The sequence below is a fragment of the Phaseolus vulgaris genome, chromosome 1 (genome assembly GCF_051622355.1).
Source record: "Phaseolus vulgaris cultivar YP4 chromosome 1, ASM5162235v1, whole genome shotgun sequence".
Classification (NCBI taxonomy): domain Eukaryota; kingdom Viridiplantae; phylum Streptophyta; class Magnoliopsida; order Fabales; family Fabaceae; genus Phaseolus; species Phaseolus vulgaris.
Genome location: NC_143498.1, coordinates 45,722,699 through 45,744,057, shown reverse-complemented (window position 1 = coordinate 45,744,057; position 21,359 = coordinate 45,722,699). Strand labels below are relative to the sequence as shown.

Genomic DNA, 21,359 nt, shown 5'->3' with positions numbered 1-21,359 from the left:
AAATGTTCAAAGTTCGCACAAAATATCCCATTAATATTCTTTTCTATAGGCAAAAGATGTTAAAAAATGATAGAAGGAAATAGGCACTCACTCAGGCCATAAACAAGCTATAAAGTTGGGAGCAAGGTTTTAAATTATGGTCACAGTTTAGTTGTGATTGTTAACAATGTGGAAAATTATGGACAAAGAGGGAGGGAGCCATTGAAGCACAAGTAGTGTCAAGTAGAACAGTTTGGCAGCATGCCAAGCACCTTTTTTCGATAAATATTGGATCTCAGAAGGGTTATGTATGAGACTATTAGCGTAAAAAATTAGCATGACAAAAGGGTAGAAGACAGAAGGTATTCCACATTAACTTATTTTTTAATGAATTGCAAACCATTTGCATCAGAATATCGTTCCATAAATCTCATGAATCTGTCCCAATCTCGTGGAGTCCGCATCACATACTTGGCTTCAATTCCTGAGGGCTTTCCATTGACAAACTTAGCACTCACATCAACAGACTGAAGGACTCCTTCCTCATCAACCATGTATAAACCAGTGATATCACCAACTTCACGAGAAGAATCAAAAACTGAGGGTTGATCAAAGTTGAAGATTGCCATGCCATTTGTTCCATCACGTGATGTAGTAAGCCTCACATCTGGTATTGTCTGTTCATCAGTTCCCTTAATGAACTGTATGGCTGGTTTGGCCATCATGATAGCAGGCATGTGTTTTGGAGTCTTTTGCTTTAGCTTGGATAACCTCAAACGTGGCAGGTTTACAGATTGGCCAGTGAATGAAGAGTGTCTGCTGTGATGAAAAATCATAGATGGGACTGAAAACACAAGATTATCATGTTAGCCACGAACAACATCAGACCATATAAGCAGAATACTACTTCAAAACTCCCAAAACCTTCAAAATTGTGAATTTTAATAAAGGCATGAATTCATGATGGTAGAAATTCAATGACGGCTCATACAATATGCAGCTTAGTTTCATCACCCCTACTATTTGTTTACACTTAATGGAACAGAAATGCAAAATCCTTTCAAAAAAAGAAGAAAAAAAATGTAGTTAGAGGAGATAAATGTACCTGAAGATGAAGGTGAGTTGTTTAGAGTTTTTAACAGGGAGGAGGAGAATGTGAGGGAATAGAAAGAAGATGCCATTATGGAGAGAGGAGTTGTGAAGAATTGTGTCTTGTGTTGTGTAGTGTAGTGTAGTAATTATAAATGAAAGAGAGAAGTAGCATTGTGTTGTGTTGTGAGGTTATTGACAGAACAAAGTAGTATATGTGTAACAAAGAGAGCCATTCATTTGATGAAACAAAATTTGAGGTTTTGGAAAAATGGTTGTTTGTGTGTAGGTTAGACTGACACTGTGATTGGATTCAATGGCTCATATCAGATTCACATGCTGACATGGCACACCACAGTATGATGGAAGAAGAACATCTCATTGTAGTATTTTAAGATTTTTTTTTAATTTAATTTTTGCTAGTTTCCTGTTTCATATAACCTTTAAGAATTTTTTTGCAATTTTTATTTCAATTCAAGATTTTTCCGCTCTTACTAATGCTCTATTAGCTATATAGTACATATATGGATATGACACGATACGGATACGGAGATAAGTATAATCACTAAAATGTAGGACGGGTGACACGGATCTATATATTATATAATTATGTGCAAAAGTATGTTTTAAATTCTGTTGAGAGAGAACAGGAAAATATTCTTCATGACTGGTTAAAAAAAATTGTTGTTTGTGTGTAGGTTAGACTGACACTGTGATTGGATTCAATGGCTCATATCAGATTCACATGCTGACATGGCACACCACAGTATGATGGAAGAAGAACATCTCATTGTAGTATTTTAAGATTTTTTTTTTAATTTAATTTTTGCTAGTTTCCTGTTTCATATAACCTTTAAGAATTTTTTTGCAATTTTTATTTCAATTCAAGATTTTTCCGCTCTTACTAATGCTCTATTAGCTATATAGTACATATATGGATATGACACGATACGGATACGGAGATAAGTATAATCACTAAAATGTAGGACGGGTGACACGGATCTATATATTATATAATTATGTGCAAAAGTATGTTTTAAATTCTGTTGAGAGAGAACAGGAAAATATTCTTCATGACTGGTTCAAAAAAAATTGTTCCTTATTTTTATAATCATAATAAAAATTTACACAATAAATTTGAGTTTTTATAAAATTATTGTATTTATACATTTTAAAATTGTGTTAGAACCGTGCTAAAATTTTAAAAAATCCAATAAATATTTTTTGAAATGAACATTTCACCGATAAGTGTTCTACGAGTGTCAACACCGATACGTGTATCCGATACGGATACGCCATTTGATAGAAGTGTCTGAGCCTCATAGGATGTTAGACATAAATATATATTTTCAAAATCACTACAAAATAAACGGAAATTATATACGGATTATTACATACGGATAAAAATCCGTATATAAAATCAATATTATATACGAATTTTATTCCGTATGTAAATAGAAACTTTAACCACTACATCCCTCCGACAAATTCTTTAATATTATTATGATTTTTATTATACTTATTATTATTAAAAATATTAATAATATTAATAATATGAATATAATTTTTATTATTATTATTATTATAATTTATATTATTATTATTGATATAATTTATATTATTATTATTGATATAATTTATATTATTATAATTATTATTATTAATAATAAATATAAATTATATTAGTAATAATATAATAAGTATAATTTTTTTTACTAATTTTGATAGTATGTAATTGACGTGTTTTTCTGATTGTGAATAGAGAAATAATTTTATTCTTATAATCAAGAATTTTATTAATCCAATAAATAAGTTTACTTTCACTTTAAAGGTGAAACAAACTTTAAAATACTGGTGTCAAAAAACAAAAATAGTTATAATCCTGTAAAATAATTAATTTATGCTCCTATAGGAAAAATTGTGATATAAAACAAAAGAAAAACTTTCAATTAATTATAAATCATTGCTGTTGTGCTTTTAAAACAAATATTATTATAAAAGTATACAAAATCATTAGATGCGTGAGCGTGTTTGAAAAATATTATTTATTTATAAATTAAAATTACTTTATATTGGAACTAATTTATCTAAAATCAAACAGATTTTAAATTTTAATTTATTTATGAAAAAAATTATTTATTTTTTATCTATTTCTTTAAAGTATGTATGAAAATAAACAAAATATTATATTGTTTAATTAAACTAGCGGGCACACAATAGCCTTTATCTTAGTTAAAATTAGTATTTGTATTAATTTTATATTTTTTAAAATAAAATTATATGTATTATTTTTTTCTATATTTGATTTGTAATCTATAATTTTAATGAAAATGAAGTTAGAAAACCAATATAAATTATATGTTGCATAAAGGAAAAAAAAGTTGTAAAGTAAATAATTTTTTAGTGGATGAATAGTTTATCTCTACTATTTTTTCGTTTTTTTGGCACTGGTAACAAAATGATAATTTTGAGGTTCAAAATGCTAGAATTTAAAAAATAATTAAAGACAAAAATATGAATACAAAATGGGAATAAATCCTATATATATATATATATATATATATATATATATATATATATATAACCTATTATTTTCTACTTTAAGTGATGAATCTAAAATAATTGTTTCACTATCAAAATGCCTGTCATTTTGTAATGTTAAGTTTAGCAATGAAATCATTATTTATGTCCCTTATACATGTTACAATACAAAATTTAGTTTAGATTTTATCTCATATTTCTTTAGTTATCTTAGTATCTTTAATAAAACAAATTTATCACAAAGTAATAAATGTATATTTTTTAAATATTTTAAATTTAAAAGATTTGAATATTTATAGAGATAATTAAACTATAATAATAGGGTAAAGATAGATAGAAACAATCTATTTTATAATTTAAGTATAAATAATCATAGCATACATATGTAAGCAAAATGCACTAAGAGAACAACATAACCCTTGATACTATTTTGAAAATTAGGAAATCTTCACACCAATTTGTAAAGTAAGTGGAGACATATACCAAAAATAAATAAAAATATTGAGATTATGAAAGTTTATAATCAGATAAAAAATTTAATTTAATTAATTAAGAACAAACTCAATTAATTAAATAATTAATATATTTGATAGTAATTTTTTATGAAAAAAATAGAATAAATAGAAGTATTAAAAGTACTCTAACCCGTTACAAAAGTTCTTAAAAAACAAAATAAAAAACTTGACAAATAAATAGGGTTTTGATAACCTAAACCTAAACAAAAGGAACATCTGCCTAGATCAAAGCCTCCCCTTTCAAATTACAAAAGAGTGACATTGGTGCGTTTCATAGGCCTCACAGACACCAAAACCAAATAATAAAAAAAAAAACATAATTACAAATTTGGCAGCAAGTTTTGAATTGTCTAATTTGAAAGTACATATATTTTAATTAATTTTGAATTATGTAATCGAATAAATATTTTTGGATCCGAAAATACCTCCAGATTCTTCTATAATTTAGAATGTATTTTTTAAAGAAAAAATATATTCTGGATTGTAGAATACATAAGGTAATACTTTTCAAATTTTACTACATTATGCAAGATGCATAAATTCTTAAAATATATGTTAATTCGATCTTAATTAATTTTGGTGTATTTCAATTTAAAAATTGGCCTAACAAGTAGTGGAGGAATTTTGTCTATCGACTAATTATTTCCAAAGATAAGATAATTAGGAATGCAAACGAGTTATCTAAATTTGTGAATTATTAAGCTTTGATTATTTGATGTTCTATCAAATTTGTTTCTGTAAGTTAAGTTTAAAATAAGATCTAATTATTTAAAGGAGTTATAATGAAGGTTTTTTTTTTTGTAGAATTAATGCTAGTAGCTCGAAATAATTTATGTACGTATTATATGAAGAATTGCAACTTTATTTATTATACTTGAAAAATTATAATTTTCTTTACTACCTTCTCATATATTATTTACGTAAGTTTAGTTTTAGAGATCATATTTTAAATAGGTTACCACAACTTTCTAAAACTTTCTAACATTCATCATAAAAATATTAATTTCCAAATCTTAAGAGTCTTTATGAATACAAAATAATACTTTTATATATAATTGTACTTTTATTTTTTTTATTAAATTCTAAACTGATAAATAAAATTTATTCAAAGGAAAAATAGATGAGAACATATAATTTGGTCATGAATTAGTTAAATGAGTAAAATCTAAGTTTCATACTTTTTAGTCAAGCCAAATTCAAGCTTTACATTTGACTCATATAAATAAATGAACTAAATTTAAATTATCTTTTTGATTCATAATCCTAACCTACAGTTTAAGTATTTGGCCTTTGATTAATCTATTTTCATCCATATAACAACAATTCCTATAATACTCACATATAAAAGCGGATAAACATTTTAATTTGGTCTTGAAATATTACCTTTTTTTTCTAAATAGTCTTTAAACTAATTAAATTACATAAATAATTCTTACAATTATTAAACATCACGTTAAACAATCCTTCAAGTGTTAATTTTTTTTAACCTGGTGTTATTTTTTTTCGAAATTAGTCCCTTAATGTTAGTAAACTATATCAGTTCAGAAACTAATTTAATAAATATTTATATAATTTTATTAATTTAAGAATTATTTTAAGAAAATCATACATTAAATACTAAAGAAACAGTGGAAGAGTTTTCTCTGTAAAAAGTTATATATCTTATAAGTTAATATTGAATTTGAGACTTTTCTCAAGATTGAAGAGTGTCCTTGTTTAAAAAATTATTTTACACTAATTTCATATAATTTATTTAAGATTATGACTTTTTTTATATTTTGGTTCTTATTTAGGATTTATTTGTTCTTATGAGTAGGGGACGAATATTTTTTAGGGAGATTTTTACTTGAACTCTCTTTAATGAAAATCTCTATCATCAAAATTTACATTTTTTATTATTTAAATTTTATTCGACGAAAATGTAACGCGAGAACCAAACCTTAAGTAATTAATTAAGATCTTAACTAAAGATATACTTTGGTCTTTTTCCATCAGCTTTAATAAGATATTGTTTGAATAGTAGTTAAAATTATAATAATTATTTAAAATATTTTAAGTACATAGAATACAATTTTTATTTTATTAAAAAAATAAGAACTGAAAATTCTTTATATCCAATTTCTCTCTATCTTTCTTTTCTTTCCTCTCTCCTCTTTCTTCTCTCTAATCATATGCTGAAAATTAAATGATATTCAAACTAATAATTTAAAGTTTTTTTTATTCAAATAAGATATTTTAAAATTAAAGAAAAATACGGATTTATTGAAATCTTTGTTTAAATAATTTGAGGTTAATAAAATTTCTGATTGAAATACAAACTAATATTTTTATTTTTCAATTAGATATTAAATTACCAAATTTGTTAGTTCTCATTTGGTGTTTCTATTGATACTATATACTGCAAAGTTGAGCATTTTTTTTTATCAGATTAATAATAAGAAGAAGTTTTAAACCCTAATTGGAACCTGGTTTGGTGCAAGAGATATATATCCATTTAGGGTTCTAGATATAATGGAAGCCCAAAATCCAGTTCTTGGTTTGATGAAGCAAAGGAAACCTAGGAATGATTTTCCAAAGCAATAGAAGTCTGAGCCACGTCACATGCACGTGCTGCATGTGCAATTAGGAGCACCATGATCCCATTGTGGCATCTCTTCGCTGTCTGCAAAATGGTTCTCTTTTTCTTTCCATTTTTTATTAAATGGTGAAAGCTGGTTCTGGTTTTTCTTGTCACCAAGGCATTTGGACTCAACTAATCAAAGTTTTTTCAGTTCTAACCTCTCTCCATTCTCCACCAAAGAAATGTGAGATGGAATAACCATCAGACAATTTCAATACAAACATATTTTAAATATTTGAACTTCTCATTTGTTTGTCTCTCTCCAATAATAAGGAAGAACGTACTTCACTAGGAAGCTGCTATTTCACATGGCTTCCATCTGTCTCAGCATCAGATGTGATCTAAGCAATAGGAAGGGCACAAATATTGTCACTAAATTAATCTCTTGTTATAGCAGTCCACACCATGTGTGCATGTGAATATTGAAAGAGAGAAATGAAAAGAAGAAATCTATTTTATATGAGAAGTGGCAGTTGGTAGGCTCAGACCATGATTGATCTAGAGCTGCACTTTTCTCCCATTTTCTTCTGTTTGCCAATTCCCCTCATAGTTTATTCTCCATTATTATGAACATGTTCCTATCTTCATCTAACACTTGTTAATTTCTTCATCTAAAAGACTGGTTTATGTTTTATGAAAAACAAAAAACAAATAAACAAACCTACTCTAAAGTCTAGAAAAAACAAGGACCATTAATTCCCGGATGCAATTGAAGATTTATTCTGGCACATTGCATCTGCTTCTACTATTTCACCAATGGTCAATTGAGTGTACAAGCCATGCACTAGTTTAAAAATACCCTTTATATTTTTGTGGCCCATGCATTTTAATTTTTTTAAGTTAATGGGTGGTAGAACTTGTCTTATTTTCAAGTTTCTTTCACCCTATAACATGGAAAGATTCCCTCATCAAAATCATAATGAATAATTAACATTGATGAGCCTAAAACCATCAAGTGCATGATGGGTGGTGTTTCAGATCTTTTCTTTATTCTTTTTTATTTTCATCTTTCTCCCTTTCCCACCCGTGTGTCTTTTTTTCTTCCTTTCCTTTCTAGCCCTTCCTAGTGGACTTAAAAAAAATATACAGGGGCATGATTTTTCTCTGTGTGTTAAAAGCTATTCTCATCATCACATGACTGGTTTGGAATTTGATGTTAAGATAATCACAAGCACATCAATGTTCTTTGGTGGATCCTACATTAACCATATGTTAGTTGGCCCACTAATGCATCATTTCTGAATCTTTGTCATACTTAGAAGTTACCCTTCAATCAGCTCGAACTTGAAAGTGCATTTTCACACTCATAGCGATGGAACACACTTAAAGCGGCTTAACAAAAAAGTTGTATTTAATTTACTGAGAAAGATGCTTTAGACAATGCTTATTGTCTGAAAACAAAACCATAAAGCTCAGAGGAGGTTGAAAATAAAGTTCCCTTTAACACTTTAACAGTGTAGTACTGTGTTAATCTGGATGCCATATTCTTCTATATTTTTACCTCACTTTTTTCTCGTTTCCCGCATCTGGTTGATCTCAACTATAGATTGTGGAATTGATGTCTATGTTTGTGAAGCTGTGAGATCTAGTGTTCTGATAGTTTAATTGGAAAAGTAACTCGGAGATGGGGTCAGTAATTATTATGATTACATTTATTAGTATTAACTGCTAGAAAAGAAATATAAAATCTTAAGGCCATTGTGGATCAGTCTTCTGATCTATGTGGAGAAGATTTTAAATTTCACATTCCTTCGCTAACAATCATGTTAGCAAGAATTTGATTACCGTAAAAGGAATTTGTAATAAACAAACAAGAGATAAAGTTTTTTAAATAAAACAAATTAACTGCATTATCCCTCTTCAAATTGACAAGGACAAGCAAAAGATGAAGAAGTAGAAACTTAAACAACATTAAGAGCCATATTCTCCCATGTTTTATGACGGATAAACTTGTAATAGATCCAAAGCTTCACCTGTCTTTACATACACTGTGGTGCACTACTAGCTTCTTTGAAATACCACTTCATAAATCTGACTAGTTCTTAAACCGAAACTACTGTTTTCTGGTTTATTTATTGGTCATATAATATACAGAATCACATCCATATGCAGTTCTTCTTTAAACCATTTTTCACAAATTGCACATATTACTCTCTGTCAGTGTTGTGTCCATCCTCACAACCGTCTCCCTCGTTTCACAAGAATGCAAATGATGGACAAGTGAACCATTAATCAAACAGCATGAAGAAGATCAAGAACCAAATGAAAATCCAGCTTTTCATCTTCTTTTGCTACATTGGTTGTTCCTCCTATGGTTTCTCTGCTGCTGTAAATGATGAAGTATCGACTTTGCTTTCTATAAAAGCAAGTCTCATTGATCCATTAAACACTCTTCGGGATTGGAAACTGCATGACAAAGCACCGGGAAAGGATGCATCTCATTGTAGCTGGACTGGCATCAAATGCAACTCAGCTGGAGCCGTTGAGGAGCTTGATCTCTCCCACAAGAATCTCAGTGGTACAGTATCCAATGTTATACAAAGACTTAAAAGTCTTACCTCTCTCAACTTGTGTTGCAATGCTTTTTCATCACCATTGCCAAAATCCTTAGCCAATCTCACCACACTTAACAAACTTGATGTGAGCCAAAATTTCTTCGTTGGTGACTTTCCATTAGGCCTTGGAAGAGCATGGAGACTCATGACTTTAAATGCATCCAGCAATGAATTCTCAGGTTCTCTTCCTGAGGACCTTGGAAATGCCTCCTCCTTAGAGGTGCTTGATCTCAGAGGCAGCTTTTTTGTAGGGTCAGTTCCAAAATCATTCAGTAACTTGCATAAGTTGAGGTTCCTTGGTCTATCAGGGAACAATCTCACTGGTAAAATTCCTGGAGAGCTGGGACAACTTTCATCACTGGAGTATATGATCCTTGGATATAATGAATTTGAAGGTGTCATTCCAGAAGAGTTTGGCAACCTCACCAATCTTAAGTATCTTGATTTAGCAGTAGCCAATCTTGGTGGTGAGATTCCAGGTGTATTGGGAAAGCTCAAGTTGTTGAATACAGTTTTCTTATACAACAACAATTTTGAAGACAGAATTCCAGCAGCAATTGGCAATATGACTTCTTTGCAGTTGCTGGATCTTTCTGATAACATGTTGTCAGGACAAATTCCGGCTGAAATAAGTCAGCTGAAGAATTTAAAACTTCTCAACTTGATGGGCAACCAGCTGACAGGTCCTGTGCCTTCTGGCTTTGGAGATTTACCACAACTGGAGGTACTTGAGCTATGGAACAATTCTTTGTCAGGGCCATTGCCAAGAAACCTTGGAAAGAATTCACCATTGCAATGGTTGGATGTGTCATCCAATTCTTTCTCTGGAGAGATTCCAGAAACTCTTTGCAGCCAGGGCAATCTCACCAAGCTTATACTATTCAACAATGCCTTCTCTGGTCCAATTCCATCAAGCCTATCAACGTGTTTTTCACTTGTACGTGTTCGAATTCACAACAATTTTCTTTCAGGGACAGTTCCTGTGGGTCTTGGCAAGCTTGGGAAGCTTCAAAGGTTAGAATTGGCTAACAATAGTCTTTCTGGTGGAATTCCTGATGACATTGCTTCTTCCACATCCCTTTCCTTCATTGATCTCTCAAGAAACAAACTTCACTCTTCTCTTCCCTCCACCGTCCTTTCCATTCCAAACCTGCAGGCTTTCATGGTCTCCAACAACAACTTGGAAGGTGAAATCCCAGACCAATTCCAGGACTGTCCATCCCTTGCAGTTCTTGATCTCTCATCAAATCATCTATCTGGAAGCATTCCAGCAAGCATTGCTTCATGTCAGAAGTTGGTAAATTTGAACCTCCAAAACAACCAATTGACTGGTGAAATCCCAAAATCTTTAGCTAAGATGCCTTCATTGGCCATGGTTGACCTTTCCAACAATTCTCTGACAGGCCAAATACCTGAAAGCTTTGGAATATCTCCAGCTCTTGAAGCACTCAATGTCTCATACAATAAGCTAGAAGGCCCAGTCCCAGCGAATGGAATACTAAGAACTGTAAACCCGAATGATCTTGTGGGCAATCTTGGCCTATGTGGTGGTGTCCTCCCTCCATGTGACCAAAACTCTGCATACTCCTCAAGGCAAAGAAGCTTACGCACAAAGCATATGATTACAGCATGGATCACTGGAATATCATCAATCCTAGTTATTGGGATAGCGATTGTGGTAGGTAGATCTTTGTACTTAAGATGGTACACTGATGGGTTTTGCTTCCGAGAAAGATTTTACAAGGGTAGCAAAGGATGGCCCTGGAGATTGATGGCATTTCAGCGGCTTGGTTTTACAAGTACTGACATTCTAGCTTGCATCAAGGAAACAAATGTGATTGGCATGGGAGCCACAGGGATTGTTTATAAGGCTGAGGTACTGCAATCAAACACAGTTGTGGCAGTGAAAAAATTATGGAGAACAGGAACTGATATTGAAGTAGGACGTAGTGATGACCTTGTGGGGGAGGTGAATCTTTTAGGGAGACTAAGGCATAGGAACATTGTTAGACTATTAGGATTTCTTCATAATGACATTGATGTGATGATAGTTTATGAATTTATGCACAATGGCAACCTAGGAGAAGCCTTGCACGGTAGACAAGCAACCAGATTGCTTGTAGACTGGGTTTCACGGTACAACATAGCTCTAGGAGTTGCACAGGGACTTGCTTATCTTCATCATGATTGTCATCCCCCCGTTATCCATCGAGACATCAAGTCAAACAATATATTGCTTGATGCAAATCTTGAGGCACGGATAGCAGATTTTGGTTTAGCCAAGATGATGATCCAGAAGAATGAAACAGTCTCCATGGTTGCTGGATCTTATGGTTATATTGCCCCTGGTGAGTTACTAGTTCTATACATCTTACTTTATCAATTCATAGCTACATTAGCTTCCAAACCACTTAAGATGAAGCAGGATATGTAGCGTATACATTAGAGCAAGTATCTTTCAATTAACATATCATTAAATGTTTATATTTGTGAAGATTGTCTATGTTCATATTTGCTCTACCTTAGATGTAGAAATTCATGACATTTCAATGATTTACTATTTGGCAGAATATGGATATGCCTTGAAGGTAGATGAGAAGATTGATGTTTACAGTTATGGAGTAGTTTTGTTGGAGCTTCTCACAGGAAAGAGGCCTTTAGATCCAGACTTTGGAGAGTCAATAGACATTGTAGAGTGGATTAGAATGAAGATTAGAGACAACAAATCACTGGAAGAAGCATTAGACCCCAGTGTAGGAAATAGCAGGCATGTTGTAGAAGAGATGCTTCTAGTTCTAAGAATAGCAATTATTTGCACAGCCAAGCTCCCCAAGGACAGACCAACCATGAGGGATGTCATTATGATGCTTGGAGAGGCTAAGCCTCGAAGAAAGAGCAGTGGAAATGAAGCAGCTAACAACAAAGAGTCACCAGTTTTTAGCACATCACCGGTTAATGGCCTAATGTAGAAGCTGAAATCAGTTTATCCTTGTTCATCAACCTATTTAGAGCTGTAATTTTGTAATCAGCTATTCGCATGTATCTTTAAAATATTAATTGGTATATCAAGATGTATTGATTTTTGCAAATAAATTTTCTTTTGTATCCTGGTTTTGGTACAGAGACATAGATTTCAACAGAAACCAAGGTAAAGCAATTGTATCTATTGTTCTTTGAATAGGAATAATAACTCTCTAGACGTACTGATGAAGTAAACACAAGTAATTAACTTAGTCTGAGTTTTTTTCTTTACACTTATAAACGTGATTCTTTCACAAAGATTCATTGGATCGGTGCACTTGAGCAACGCACGATTTCCTTAATTCATAATCTCAATCCTGACCAACAAAAACAAAAATAAGCAACGAAAATAGTGCTTTTCTTGCACTAAACTCTTCAAACAAAAATTTGCTCTGGACTCTGAAGTACTAGACTCAATTTTATTTATGATTAATTAAAAGGTTTAAGTTTTTAATTCCATAAATATGGATTATGTCTTTTTTAGTCCCTAAAAAACAAAAATATTATTTTAATCCTCCAAAATTGTTAAATGACTTTTAGACATTAAATTTTTGTGACGTGAACAATGGAATCTATCAATACTTATAATCTATTAAGCACTTACAATAATCTATTTAACGCGCAATTTAATGTTGATCTACATAGTGCAAGGGTTGCAATTTCTGGCATCAATGACATTCACAACACAACACTACAAAGTATTGAGTTTATTTTAAGTTTTTATGAGCTTAAAGATGTTATCCAATTACAAAAACGAAATCAGGCAACCTTTAGCTAGTCAGTCCTCAGCAAACCAAACCAATAACAAACACAAATTAAACATGACAAGCAAGCGCAAAGCGCTACAAAGAGATAGGACTTTTATTAACGGATCACACAATAAATTACATGTATTATAGTTGTATCCTAAGTAAATGTGAGGCTAAGGTGAGCTGACAGCTAGCTACTCGTTGTATAGGACTGTGACGTGAATGATACAATTTTGTTATCACCAATAGTCACCACAAGAACAACTACCATTTCTAAAATGGTGAAATCTACTAGCATCTTTTATCACAATTTCTCGTCCTGTAACCTTGGCTATAAGTTTAACTGCACTATGGCAATCACCACACACACGATGACTCTGAGTGATTTGCAAAGGTGTCCAATATGGAGTGTTGATAAGTCCAAAAGCTATAGCCAGCTTTTCACTGTGGTATTTTAGAATATGCTGATCCTCTTCAGCCACATCAGGAAGCAAAGTTTCATTCTCCACGGCATAACCATACCTAGATATTTCAACCATCAGGCTGTCTACCTTATCATAAATTTCCTTTCTTTGGGAATGAGATTTGTCTCCACAAAGGAAGGCATAAGGTTGTTTCTTGACTTCAATCCAGCTACATGCTGAAAGCATTCTTAAACCCTTCCTCTTTAAGGTCTGCAAAACACCTGCTGCTTCCTTCAATTTACCAGAACTGTTGTATAGGTTCAGAAGCAATATATAATTACACAGCTTCTCGGGCTCCAACCCATAAAGCTTTTCAGCAGCTAACTTCCCCAGCTCTAGATTCTCGTTCATTCTGCATGCTGTCAACAATGCTGCCCACATGTTTGTGGTTGGTTTGAAAGGAGCACTTCTTATTAGTGCGTAAGCTTCGTCTAATAAGCCCTCCCAGCCTAATAGTTCAATCATACATGCATAATGCATTGCTCTGGGCTTAACCTTGTGATCTCTACTCATAGAGTGAAAAATCTCCCAACCTCTTTCTGATAATCCTGAATGGCTACAAGCAGATAAGACAACAAGGAAAGTCACATGGTTAGGAATCATCCCTTCTTGAAGCATCTGCTCAAACATCTCTACAGCCTCTTCTCCTTGACCGTGGTTACCATATCCGCCAATCAATGCATTCCAAGATATGACATTCTTGCAGCGCATCCTGTTGAAAACATGCTGGGCATCCTGCATCCTACCCCATTTGCTATAGAAGTCTACAAGTGCAGTGTTTGCCACTATATCAGTGCCATAACCATGACGAACTAAAGCAGCATGCACTTGTTTTGCATGATCTAGAGAAGCCAATCTTACACAAATTCTTAACACTATTGAAATAGTAAAATGATTTATTGTAGCACCGCTATCTCGCATGCCAAAGTATAAACTAAGAGCCTCCTCACTATAACCATGAAGTGCATAGCTAGCAATAATGGAATTCCATCCTACAGTTGTCTTCTCTGGCATTTGATCAAATACAAAATGAGCATCATCGATGCTACCACACTTACTGTACATATCAATCAGTGCACAAGACACAAAATTATCATCACCAACCCCTCTTTTCAAAGCGCATGAATGAATCTGCCTTCCCACTTGAACAAGACCCAATCCAGCCGACGCACGAATCATGGTGACAAACGTGCGAGATCTTCCATCATTAAACTCTTCCCACATACACAGAAACAACCTAAAAGCTTCAGAGAAATTCCCACAATCTACAAGTCCACCAATCATGGTCATCCACGAAACCGCGTTTCTCTCAGGCATTTCATCAAACAGCTTCCATGCCTTAAGCATGAGACCACATTTCACATGCATAAACAAAACCCTGTTCATCACAAACAAATCAGGCTCAAACCCACTATTGATCATATAATTATACACCCTCTTAACACCTTGAATCGATCTCAAACAGACACAAGCATTCACCAAAGCATCATAGGTGCTGCCACCCACATCGAAACCATCATATCCAACTTCCAAAATTTCAAACAACTCCATTGCCTCCCGGTACCTATTACACAAAACCAACTTCTCAATCTGACAACAAATCCTAAAAGAGGACAGTTTCCTGATCGGGGTACCCTCCAAAACTGTCACTTCTCTTTCAACATACTCAACTTTCTTTGGTTTGGGTTTCAGCCTTCGTTCCATGGAGGAACAACAAATCCGGGAAAAGGGGTGACACCAATCTCTTACCTTTGAGGCAAAGCAACGCCCCAAAGAGGAAAGGTTCCCAGGAGATGAAGAACCCAGAAGTGGGGTTTGGGAATTGTGAAGAGAAAGTGCAATTTCCATTGGCAATAACAAATGCTGTTAACGAGGAGGGAGGATTAGAATGAGTGCCCCCAATTCCTCGAAGTGAGGAAGGGAACTTGAACATGGATGTGAATGTGAAAAATAGGAAAAAGTGAGATTTGGAACAAGACCTCGTCAGAAACATTGAAGTTTCCGCCCAGGTAGGTTTGGTAGTTACCAACTAAATACTTTTGCAACATCCACATGCACCACGCGTCAACACTGACGTTGTTTCCAAAGTTCTCCGATTGGTGCAACATTTTCTGTGCATTGTGTGTTTTTTTATTCTGTGATTTCATTGGTTTATGTGCATTGGGTTTTTTGATAAATTGAAATCAAAATCCTATTTCATTGCGTTAGTCCATGTTCTCAATTCCGGTAAGTCTATATCAAAATTGTAGCACCACAAAAAAGGGCATCAATTCAAATTTCACAACCATTAATCCGGCCAATTATTCTTTCTAAATTCCATTGGATTGCTTGTGCTTGAGGACTTGCTGTTTTTTACTTAAACATTGTTGTTAGACAAAGAAATGTACAAGATAGTATGCAATCCCTTGGGGTTCTCAAAGTTCTTATAAAAAAGTTAAGCGTGTTCAACATGGAGAAGAAAAAATAAAGTAAAACAGGTAGATTAGTTTAGACGTTTAACAAATTTGGCATCAACAAATTTTGAACAAACTCATATAAGAAATATAACCACATTCAACCCAAAATCATAAGATAATGAATTTATGAATTTTTTTCTTATATAATATCCATCTTACTATTTTTATCAACTTTCCACTTATCTTAAATTCCTATACACTATTTTCAACAGTGGTTCTGAAAAACAGGGAAAACAATTCTTATTTCAACTGAAAATTCAAAATACAATAACAGAAATCAAAATTTGATAAGAGAGATAGCAAACATCTCATTTACATTTACATTATGAACAAACAGAAATTACTTATATTACAAATGTATGGCGCCTGTGCCTTCTATGTGATATACCAAGAGAAATTTAACAACCACCCTTTCAATTGAACCAGAAAAAAAAAGACGAGGTTTGATTATTTAAATATCAAAAATCCATTACTTCGCAGTATTACTTAACATTCCTGTTCCTGATTTTTCTCCCATACATATTCATTCTTTTTGTGTTGTACGTTTTAGGCCATAAGTTTTGCGATTTAAAGTTGTAAACGGGAACATTATCTATATGAGCTTGCATTTCGATCTGTTATTCTTCTTTCCAATCTTGGAGCTGCACATAAGTAACTAAGTTAGAGAAAGAAAAAAAGAGTAAAGGGAGGTAATGGTAGGAATAATAATGAATCTACTTACCAAGTCCATTAGCTTCATGTGTCCTCATGATTCTGAGCCTCCTCACAGAGTTAAGGAACATCCTGATTGCAATTTCAAGGATCAAGGTAGAAAAGTATCAAACAAGATAAAACAAAAGGTCCTACACCTCAACAAATCAATTGCTTTCTCAAATCTCAACAGTTCATGCTTTTTGTTCTGGTTACAATTTTTCACACCATTTCCCTTGTTCCAGAAAAGACCATGACCGGTAAACTCTGATATGATGGATTGTCCACTGAATGGAAGCTTAAGTGTTATGAAACACAGGATGTGCAAATCAGTAGCAAATAGTGATATATTTAATTTAAGCCTTATAGTAGCTAGTAGCTACTTTCTGGCACCATCAATTTTTCATATAGAATCCTGGTACCCCACAAACTACACAAGGGTAGCAGAAATAAAGGTTTAGAACATATAATACTGAGCATAACCATGTTTGCTTCTTTCAGTTATTACCATTAGAGGTAATTTTTCAAAAGGGCTAGGAATCATCAAGAAAGCAGCATGGACTTCCTACCGCACATTCTTAGGTTTGCCACACCAAATGAAACAATACACATATACTATTTGAAAATCAATCAGCAATGCAAATTTTAGGTGGATGGAAAAATATAGAGCATGTGTCAATGATATGCAGCACTTAAAGGGAGAGAAACTTTGAAAACTAAAATGTAATTGATGAGTTCAAACCGAATACTTACCACCAAGGAACATCTCCAACGAGCATCCAATCTCCTTCCTTGTCTTCATAAGTGAGCACAAAGTCGGAAGAACCATCCAGCCATTTTGAATGCCCATTTCCTCCAACTATTGTACCATGATCTTCTCCATTTGATCCTACTACAATGATGTCATCGCCATTGGGGGAAAAGAGGAGTCAAGCACATTGAATAGCCAAAATTAAACTCTATGTTATTTATCAAAACCAAAATGTACTACACACCAACAGAAAAAAAATAAGCCAAACCAGAACTTTATTTATAAAAACAGAATATAATGTTGCTATGTAGTTTTGTACTTTGATCTGTATCTTTGAAATTTGTTACATTTTGATTACTAAAATATGGAGTATACACCAAGATATCTATTTTATTCACAATTAGATAAAACAAAAGGCAGAGTAAAAGGCTAAACCACATGTGCTTGTCAACTTTTCAACCTTCTATTCATGTACAAACTACCTTTTGAACAATAGTAAATAACACATAATTTAGATTTGGCACAGTGAAAAAAAGAGGAAGAAGTTATCATCATGACATGCCAAAAAAATCCATTCCAATGGATTCCAGCTGGTAAAACCCATGAGTTGGATTTGTTTGTTAGACCCCTTTTCCACCTACTTATTAAATGGGGTTGGGGGCGGGTACTGAAGTATATGATACCTAAATGCATTAAATTTACCTTTTGATTTTAGTTGTTTTGATTTATGGGTTGATTAACTTCTCAATTTTGTTGCATTTAGTATGTGGAGCTGTTGATCATTTAGATTTTGATTGTTTTAAGTTATTCGATTGTTATTTTGTAGAGTTTGTATTGAGTGTTGAGAAAACTTTTGGATTTTTTTTCAAAAGGAAATTTTACCTTTGTTAGGGAGGACTGTAGTTGATTCTTCAAACATTTCCTCCAAAGTTTGAGCTAAGGTTTCATAGGAACCATGAACATTCAAATCAACCTTCCTTCCAATTGGTATTCCATCCATTTTTACTTTCACAAACAGGGAATTCCTGAGATTTACGTTTTCCTTGGAAACAGTGTTGTTACTATCACTGCCACCATCTGCACTCTTCCTAACCCCAGTACTAGTGCTTGCTCTTTTGTCAACTGTAGAATTGAAAACTTCCGTGGCTGGTGACTTTGCATGGCTATTATAGTTGTTCATTCTATATGCTCCAAGGGGAGGCCATCCAACAACTTGTCTGCATAAAAAAATCAGTCACAATCACAACAGAAGTGATAATTCCATCACAAGTCAAACAAGAATAACACATGAATCAACAATGTATATTAGGAAGTGGACTTTCACTGTATTATATATTATGAAATGTTTCTTATATGTTCTATACTATCATTATTACAACACAATGAAGAATGTATTAACATTAAGATTTTGATTTAGATATCAAATGGTGAATAAATGAAATTGGATCCAAACATAGCAGACATATTTACAACAACTCTCATATACTTTTGAATCAAGTGAGTTAGACCTTTTAACATATTAGTATACTAGATTAAACAGCAAAAGAAACAAGAGGGTGATTTGGTATTAAGGTAATTTACCTGGGAGAGGTAGCAGGAAGAACAGAATCAGAACCAGAATCAGAAATAGAGACAGGTCTCTTGGTTCCAGAAGTGAGAATGGTAATCCCACTGAATGAGGAAGCTGGGGCATAGGGAGAGAGGGTCAAGGAGAGAGCCAATTCAATATCAGATGAAGAATCCTGTGAAGAGTTATCATCTTTAGACATTGAAGCACACCTGGTGTAATGAGAAGCGTGTGTGAAGAGTGGAATACTGAAGTTGAAGAGTGAAAACAAAGAAGAAGAGGAAGAAGACAATGGCGTGGTGAACAAGGGTCTTAGAATCGTTACCGTGTGGTCCACGTGTCTGCTTTGATCATCATTCCTCGAAATTAGGAGAAGTGGTTGCAATTAGCAACCGTGGTAGGGCCCACACTAGCTTCAAAGACATTGCGACAAACGCTCCACAAAATACCATGTTTCTGTCCTTTACCTCAACAAAAGTAACCATCGACGTCGTTTTCATATAAATAAACTGCCACGTGTCAATCGTGCTTCTTGCCACCTGGCGTTTGTCCATACTGCAGGAGACCGCCATCTACAGCATGACGTAGAAGTGGTAGAATATGAAAATGTCATTAAAATTCGTATTATCTTTTTTCCTAAAATTTGTATTTTGTTTATTTTATCTGCTATGGTTAACATGTTTTTATTTTTCATCTGCTTTGGATATATAGTTAGCAAACCAAAGACTTCCTCATGGATTTTTAACTGTATAGTATTAAATTAAGACAAAGTTTAATGTCGTAAGTGTATATATTCTTTGGTTTAAATTAGAATTTTATATATGCTTGTAACAGTATTAGAAAATTATTAAATAATAATTAATTTTTATATTAATTAAATTATATATTATTTTAGAAATAAAAATTTATTAATATTTAAATTAATTTTTATTATTAATAAATAATTTTTAATTTAATATTTAATTAGTTATCAATATTTAAATTTTAAAATTAGTTAATTAAAGTATTTGATAACTAATTAAATACTAATTTAAAAACTATTTATCAATAATAAAAATTAATTTAAATATTAATAATTTTTCCAGTCTTTAAAATAGTATTTAATTTAATCAATATAGCAACTAATTATTATTGATCTCTAAAATTGGTTTTTATTTAATAATTATTTTAGTGTGAATTATATAATACAAGTCAATATTAAAGGTCATTATAAATTGTTAAAGAAAAAATTTAATTTTAACTAAATAATTTTAGAAAATGTATATTAAATATTAATATCACATTTCACTACAAGAAAATCATGAAATATAAACTAATTTTTAGAGACTAAAAATAATAAGTTGCTATAGTGACTAAGTTATAGACCATTTTAGAGACTAAAAACAATTAGTTTCTATCATTGTTAAATGGTTTCTTAATCAACAACCAAGGTTTTTGCTACCAATAATTTAGATTCTCAATTAAAAATTGTCCCTAATCTATTGCCCTAATTTTTCCAATTAAAAACATTTTTTCTTGCAACAATCAAAAACTCATTAGCACCATCACCTTGAAGAGTCTCACTTAATAATATCAGGTGATCATTACACAATCAGAACTCAGCGACCACGACAGAAACACAATCGTCGCACAACCAGAACTGAGACAAAGGTGAACACAAACTCAATGAACATGACAACAACAAAGGTGAGGGAAGTGACCACAAACAGAGGTGAGACAACAATGAACATGATAAACAACCACAACGAAGCGACCTCAACCAACGAAAGAACATCAATTTGATTTCTAGTTTAGAAACGATATTATTTTAGGTTTAAAAAAATCCCTATGAACTTATCGACTTGGTTGCCAACTCATGGGTTCAAACGAATTCACTAAATTTACAACAAGTTTATCACTCCAAAAACAAGTTTGCTTTTGAGTTAACTCGTCCATAGTGAATGGAAATGTAAACTTGTCAGGAGTTTGATAACTTGTGCACTTTTATTGCAATGGAATTGTTTTCCTAAAACAAAAATCTAGATAAATCTTTGAATTTCTTCTTATTTTAATTTTGAATTTTGCTATATCTTGAAACAGGGATGCGTGGCAGATAGGATCATATAGGTTGCTTTTATACATCTAGCACGTAAATAGGTTATATCCCCTCATGTGAAATAGGAGTGGTATGTCTTTACATATGTCACCCCTTATATATATCTGATAAAAATAATGAAGTATATTATTACCTAGATGAAATAAAACATGGGATACCAAGTTTCTTAAAGTGAAAACACATTTTTATTTTTATCATAACAAATGATCACGTCTTGCTATTCTTAAGCATTATTACTTTGGGGTCACTGATATTTGTACCCGTGGT

The 21,359-nt window shown here is 32.5% G+C and overlaps 4 protein-coding genes across 5 annotated transcripts; 1 reads left to right on the top strand and 3 right to left on the bottom strand.

Moving 5' to 3' along the window:
• Nucleotides 1–218: 218 nt before the first annotated feature.
• On the bottom strand, nt 219–1,350 carry LOC137814332 (photosystem II reaction center PSB28 protein, chloroplastic). Its single transcript, XM_068617016.2, has 2 exons — nt 1,085–1,350; nt 219–823 (listed from the first exon to the last, which is right to left on the bottom strand). The coding sequence occupies exons 1-2, from the start codon at nt 1,158–1,160 to the stop codon at nt 357–359; spliced, it is 543 nt and encodes a 180-aa protein (XP_068473117.1). The 5' UTR covers nt 1,161–1,350; the 3' UTR covers nt 219–356.
• Nucleotides 1,351–8,616: 7,266 nt separating this feature from the next.
• LOC137814327 (uncharacterized) lies at nt 8,617–12,521 on the top strand. The gene is made up of 2 exons (XM_068617004.2): nt 8,617–11,647; nt 11,868–12,521. The coding sequence occupies exons 1-2, from the start codon at nt 8,986–8,988 to the stop codon at nt 12,266–12,268; spliced, it is 3,063 nt and encodes a 1,020-aa protein (XP_068473105.1). The 5' UTR covers nt 8,617–8,985; the 3' UTR covers nt 12,269–12,521.
• A 636-nt stretch (nt 12,522–13,157) lies between these two features.
• On the bottom strand, nt 13,158–15,923 carry EMB3141 (Pentatricopeptide repeat (PPR-like) superfamily protein). The gene has a single exon (XM_068617002.1). The coding sequence runs from the start codon at nt 15,379–15,381 to the stop codon at nt 13,309–13,311; it is 2,073 nt and encodes a 690-aa protein (XP_068473103.1). The 5' UTR covers nt 15,382–15,923; the 3' UTR covers nt 13,158–13,308.
• Nucleotides 15,924–16,204: 281 nt separating this feature from the next.
• Nucleotides 16,205–19,276, bottom strand: LOC137814325 (auxin-responsive protein IAA13). Of its 2 annotated transcripts, XM_090303764.1 has the most exons (6): nt 19,138–19,273; nt 19,012–19,063; nt 18,313–18,647; nt 17,433–17,568; nt 16,711–16,772; nt 16,273–16,630 (listed from the first exon to the last, which is right to left on the bottom strand). In XM_090303764.1, the coding sequence occupies exons 1-6, from the start codon at nt 19,187–19,189 to the stop codon at nt 16,578–16,580; spliced, it is 690 nt and encodes a 229-aa protein (XP_090159890.1). In that variant the 5' UTR covers nt 19,190–19,273; the 3' UTR covers nt 16,273–16,577. The 2 variants fall into 2 exon arrangements, with proteins under 2 accessions (XP_068473102.1, XP_090159890.1); XM_068617001.1 differs by having other exon boundaries at nt 16,205–16,630; nt 19,012–19,276.
• Nucleotides 19,277–21,359: the final 2,083 nt, after the last annotated feature.

Bases quoted from the DNA above. Each gene is read 5' to 3' on its own strand.
- LOC137814325 (XM_068617001.1), bottom strand. From the start codon at position 19,199: ATGTCTAAAGATGATAACTCTTCACAGGATTCTTCATCTGATATTGAA. The intron at 18,648-19,011 runs GTAAATTACCTT...TTTTTTATGCAG, and splicing joins CTTCCTGCTACCTCTCCCAG to ACAAGTTGTTGGATGGCCTC. The intron at 16,631-16,710 runs GTAAGTAGATTC...ACTTATGTGCAG, and splicing joins ACATGAAGCTAATGGACTTG to CTCCAAGATTGGAAAGAAGA.
- LOC137814332 (XM_068617016.2), bottom strand. From the start codon at position 1,160: ATGGCATCTTCTTTCTATTCCCTCACATTCTCCTCCTCCCTGTTAAAA. The intron at 824-1,084 runs GTACATTTATCT...TTGTGTTTTCAG, and splicing joins CAACTCACCTTCATCTTCAG to TCCCATCTATGATTTTTCAT.
- EMB3141 (XM_068617002.1), bottom strand. From the start codon at position 15,381: ATGGAAATTGCACTTTCTCTTCACAATTCCCAAACCCCACTTCTGGGT.
- LOC137814327 (XM_068617004.2), top strand. From the start codon at position 8,986: ATGAAGAAGATCAAGAACCAAATGAAAATCCAGCTTTTCATCTTCTTT. The intron at 11,648-11,867 runs GTGAGTTACTAG...ACTATTTGGCAG, and splicing joins TTATGGTTATATTGCCCCTG to AATATGGATATGCCTTGAAG.